Source organism: Aureococcus anophagefferens, assembly GCF_000186865.1.
Source record: "Aureococcus anophagefferens unplaced genomic scaffold AURANscaffold_77, whole genome shotgun sequence".
In the NCBI taxonomy this organism is placed as follows: domain Eukaryota; class Pelagophyceae; order Pelagomonadales; family Pelagomonadaceae; genus Aureococcus; species Aureococcus anophagefferens.
In genome coordinates, this window is record NW_008705628.1 from 51,198 (window position 1) to 56,790 (window position 5,593).

The window sequence follows — 5,593 nt, forward strand, 5'->3', positions numbered from 1 at the left end:
AGCGCGCGCGGACGTCGCGGAGGTGCGCACCGTCCCGGATGCGCAGGTCGCCGACGTAGACAACCGCGCACGTCCGTCCCGCGGGGCGCGCCGCCGCCCCGCAGGCCGCGCCGACGTCCGCGGTCCGCGCGAAGGCCGCGGCGACCGCGGCCGCGCCGTGGCGCCGCTCGCGCGACGCCCAGGGCACGCGCCGCGCGACCTCGCGGCCGCCCGCGGACGCGAAGACGACGAGGTCCCGGCCCCGCTCGGCCCAGGCTGCGTCGACGACGACGCCCTCGCTCTCAACGGTCGCCGACGTCCGCGCCGTCGCCTCCGCGGCGTCGGCCGCGCGCGCGGCCGCCGCCGCCGCGGCCGCGGCCGCGGCGGCCGCGACCGCGCAGCCGACGCCGCCGCCGCACGCGACGTCGCAGTTCGCGCAGGCCAGGGCGAGGGTCTCCGTGAGATTCGTCGCCGCGTAGGGCGCCGCGGCCGCGAGATTCTCCGCGACGCCGCCGCAGCGATCGGCCGCGGCGTCGAAGACGCACCGCGGCGCCGGCGACCCGGCGCAGCCGTTGGCGCGGTGCGCCGCCATCGTGGACCGGACCGCCGCCTCCACGGCGGCCGGCCATGCAGACGCGGGCAGCTCGTCGACGACGGCCGCCGCCGCCGCCGCCACGACGTCCGGCGCCGCGTCGAGGCGCCACTCGACGCTGAGCGGCGCGTCGCCGAAGACGTTGGCGATCTGGACGGCGCACCACTCGGCGCGCGCCCAGGTCGCGAGGAGGACGAGGCTCCGCGCCGTCATCGGAGCGGCTGCCCTTGGCGCGGACTCCTCATCGGGCTGTAATTATTACATGACATTGTAGAAGTGCCGACCCAGTTGCTAGGCTAGGAGAGGTTAACAGCTAGAGGGCACACACGCTCCCGGATACACACACGCGGAGCAGCCCCGGCGATGGTCCAGAAGCTTGGTGGGAAACGAGGCCGTCCGGCGAAGTCGCCGCAGAAGGGGCCCTGGCGTCCGACGCCGCCCGACGGCAAGTCATTGAAAGACGTCGCGGGCACCGTCGAGGACCTGAAACGGTGCTGCGACCTGGTCCACGACGAGCTCAAGGCGACCGTCGTCGCGAAGCATTGCTGGGACGAGAGGAAGCGCTACGTGTCGCGGGACAAGATCGAGCACTGGACGAAGAAGCACAAAGGCGCGGCCAGGGGCGGCACGCCCTGGAAGGACCTCCACGCGACGCCGACGCGCGGCCCGATGCAGAAGATGGGCGTCGACGAGGACGTCCTGCTCTGCGCCGTCGTGCTCGCGACCATGCGCGGCTTCGGCTTCACGCGCGCCGCGGTGCTGTCCGCGGGCCAGCGGATCGCGCGCGGCCTGCAGCTCATGCGCAAGGGCCAGTTAGGTGCTCACGCCTCGTCGGGAGTCCGCGGCGCCGGACCCGACGGCGGTCGGCGACGACGGCGAGTACCCGGAGCCCACTGCGGCGGCAAACACGACCGACGCGTACCTCCACTCGCTCTCCAGGACCGAAGTTCTACGCGTCGCGGCCGCCGCTGTCACGGAGGCCGGCAAGTGCGCGTACGGCCGCGTCGACGACGTCACGGGCCTTCGGGATCCCCTCCAGCACCTAGCAGTGTTCCCTCGACGCTACCCCGACGGTGCCCGACGCAGCGCACGACCCCCCATGACACCTACGACCAACCCCGCCGCCCATGACCGCCTGCAGCACCACAACGACCCATCCTGGGTCGTGTGTGCAGCTGGGCCTTTTCGGCCGGGTGCCCTTTTGGACGACTTTTGCGACCCCGCGACGCCCTTGAAGCCTCCCCGCACCGTCATTCCCCCCGGTACTCTGATTTTACTTTTATTTCCCCCTGGTGAATCCCATCCTTCATCGCGTAAATCGGCGTCGATGGCGGCTCGCTTTGGCGCTTCAAAGTCGGCGTGTGTATCTGGTTTGCCTCGTCTAGAAGTGCCGACCCAGTTGCACACACGCTCCCGGATACGCCCTCGGGCCGAGTTTCGACTTCGAGTTTCAAAACCGCGCCTACTAAAATGCCGCCGCCGGCGGTATTTTAGTTCGACCCATCTTAGTTTCGGATAACTATAATTGATTTCTACACGCGCTGCTCCGAGTCCGTCGCGGGCCCGGGCTTGCGCGCGTAGACGATGAGCCACTGGTCCGGGTAGGAGACGACGTAGCCGAGGTGCCAGCCGCCGACCTCGTACTCGACGTCGACGAAGCCGATGTCCTCGAGGTCCTCGACGACGCGGTCGAGGTCCGTGACGCGGACGTCGTGGAATGTTGAAGACTTCATCTCCATAAGTCTCTTGGAAAGTTGGTTGATTTGGAACACAATGTTCTTCAATCCACCATCCACCTCCAAACATTTTTGCATCTTCGGCATTTGCTCTTTGTTGGGAAGGTTTCAGTAAAGAGTCACCAACTGGAAGTCTAGCAAGCAGTCTAATATCAAATAGAAGGGCTACAAGAACAACGAACATGGAAACAAGTTTACCAACATGAGTTGAGAACATTTCGAGTACAGTGTCAGGATTTACAACGACGCAGCGACGGCAGCGCGCGCTGGTCGTCGAAGACGACGGCTTCGTCGACGTCGTACTTTGTCTCGGCGATGCGGACGATCGGCGCGCCCGGGGGCAGCGCGAGCGCGAGCGCCGCGACGGCGCCGAGCGCGCGCATAATATCAGGAGCAGATTACTACAGTTTTTTAAAATCTGGAATCAGTTTATGCTGGAAACAACATGCCTATAAGCAAGATGGAACCAATACCTAGTATATATCGTCCGGAATGGCATGCTGGAACCAATACCCGCGGATATGCATGATAGAATCAATATCTCCATACGCATGCTGGTGTTAGAATCCGAGTATGCTAGTATGAAGCACCAGCATAGTATAGCATGAGCATAGCCAGTATAAGGCAGACTTAGCATAGCCAGCAGCATAGGCCAGTATGAGCGTCCCAGCATAGGGAGGATAGCATAGTCCCGAGTTAGGGCAGCATAGCCTAAGGAGCGGAATGTGGGCTCCTTAGGTAGAAGCCAGGAGCTAAGGACATCCCAGCGGAATAGACGCCGACACCGGCCCGCCGGCGGGGGCGAGCGCGCCGAGGCCGTCGCGCGCCCGTGCGAGGACGCCCTTCTCGTCCGCCATGTGGTAGGAGAGCACGGCCAGGGCGCGACCGGCGCGCGCGCGCGCGCCGTAGCTGCCGCTTCGCAGCAGCTCGATGAGGGGCGGGATCGCGCCGGCCCCGGCAACGGCCCGGGGCAGCCGCCAGGGGCCTTGAGGGAAAGTGGCTGAGCATCGCCGTCATTCTCATCCCCGTCGGCCGCGTTTGCTTGCAGCAGCCTGCAGAAGGGAAGAGCGGGAAAGCAGCAGAAACCACCATCCTCCCGGAGCGAAAAGCAGAAACAAAAGCAGCAGACAGGAAAGCAGCAAAAGCAAACTTCCTCCTTGAGTGTGATCATCGTCGTCCTCGATCATCCTCCTCAGCTTCCTGAGCACAGCCACCATCTTCCTCCCTTGAGTGTGATCATCATCCTCAGCCTGCTGAGGAAGCATACTCGGGGTAGCTCGTGTTCTTCATTTTACGCTCTCGCTCACGACAAACCATCCGCGCCGCCATTCCTGCGCAGCTACAGACGAACCGCGAGCTCCGACATCGCGTCGATCGATCTGCATGCCTCTGAAGTAAAGAAATAAATAAATCAAACTAAATCGTAATCGTATGTGCTCGCCAGGATAGAAAGCCGGCTTTTCGTCCTACGGAACTTCGGGGAGGCGTCGGCGTCCGGGCGTCAACGTAAGGTAGCGCTGCGCCGCGCGTCGAGCACCGCGGCCGCGCGCCGCGGAGCGCGCGAGACTGCTGGACGCGGACCGTTCCGACGCTCGGGCGGCGACGGCGCGCGCGGGCCCTGCCCGTCCGCGACACTTCTCTGAAATTAGAAAAGAAAATTCCCCTACAGCCAAGAAGGAAGAAGCATGCCCCGACCCCGGCCAATGTCATGATATTGTGGCTAATGGAAGATTCCACACTGTACCCCGAGACAGGCGAAGGTGCTCTCGCTGCCAGCATCTGCATTTGCGTCATCGGCATCACCGATACAAACTATGAAGGTATCGTCAGAGACCAGTGTTCTCTTGCCGTCTAACGAAGGTGGGGTGAGCTCATCACCTGAGTACTCGTCTTGTGATTGACTATATTGAAAGTGAATTTCGTCTTCACGTCGGATGGACATCACGTCTGGTGTATCGGCCTCGAGATTTGTTCCGGGGATCGCGACATCAAAACTAATGGATGTGCGCTGCGGACCCGGCGCTTTTCGCGCTGTGAGCTTGGCGATAGCAGCTTCTTGATTCTGACGCGCAACCTGTTCAAGAAATGCGCAATCGCGATTTTGGCCTTGAATGAACGTGAGGATAAGAGGCCTAGGGGCCGTCGAGATGTAGTCATCCAGCTGGGTGAAAAATGATAGGGATGGTCTGAGTGGGAACGTTTTGCCATTTATTGCAATGAGTTCATCAGTGGGCTTCGGGTCTGGGAACGTTTCGCACAACTTGGGAAAGGTTTCTTTAACCCCAGCAAAAAGACGGCCGTCGCTTCCGTATCGACTAACGAAAAGTTCAAGGCCAATGTCCCTTCGATAGAAACGCTTGTTGAACATGATGCCCAACTGGAACATAATTCGTGTCTGGTCCCGCAGCAAAGTCTCAACCGCACAGTAATAGTGCTCGACCGAGCTCTTTTGCTTTTTCATGATCTTTGGAGTCAATCTTGATTTTAACGATTGTGCCTTCATCTCAAGACATTCATTATCCAAAGCCTGATATAGCGGGTCTGTCCCATACACATCATGCTGAAGAGACAAGCAAACAAATTCCTTACGCGACATTATGTCGGAACCAGTCAAAGATGCCCCAAACGGGAATCTTTATTCGCTAAGGACGCGTTAGTCTATCGTCTAGGGCGGCTTAGACGATGGTGGGCGTTTAGCGTGGAATCGCTGCCCGAGGACCTCCGGTGGGCTTCGTGACCCACCCGCTGTGCTAGCTCGGCCCGCCCGGGGCGTTCGGGGCCCCGCGGGCTGCGGAAGGGCGCCCCGTGCCGGGCGTGACGCCATGCCACAAGGCGCTTCTCGCGCGGCCGCTGCTTGCGATGATGTCGGGCCGGATGAGCTGCGCGCGATGGAGGGTGAGTTGCACAGGTTCTTGCACAAGCTTACCGACGGTAACGCGGCGCATGCGGTGAACATAATGACCACCGCGTTGCGTTACATTCCTCAAAGTAATTTCGAGGTGCGGCCGACTCCATTCGGTTCTTACGGTGGCTCCCTTGACTTTGTTGGTGCTCCCTATGGTCTGGAGCCTGGTGCACTTCGTGCTGCTTCTGATGAGATTGTGCGCAACTGGGATAATGTGGAGATTCGCACAAAACAATTTTGGCATGGCTTCGAGTACGGTGTGCTACAAGACGAGGATGCGGATGCGTTTCCTGCTCACGTCAGGAGAATGCCCAGACAAGTTGCCTTTAATCTTAGCTCAGGGCGAGCGCGGGAATCGAAATTGTTTCCATGTCTGCGGCA

At 61.3% G+C, this 5,593-nt stretch overlaps 1 protein-coding gene across 1 annotated transcript in view; it reads right to left on the reverse strand.

Annotated features, from left to right (window-relative positions):
* Positions 1 to 784, reverse strand: part of AURANDRAFT_68239 (hypothetical protein) — a gene marked incomplete at both ends in the record, with an annotated part of 41,728 nt that extends 40,944 nt beyond the window's left edge. Inside the window, one exon of the mRNA XM_009043884.1 lies at positions 31 to 784. Coding sequence (XP_009042132.1) covers positions 31 to 784 — 754 coding nt within the window. The remainder of the gene's footprint in view (positions 1 to 30) is intronic.
* Between the last annotated feature and the right edge of the window lie 4,809 nt (positions 785 to 5,593).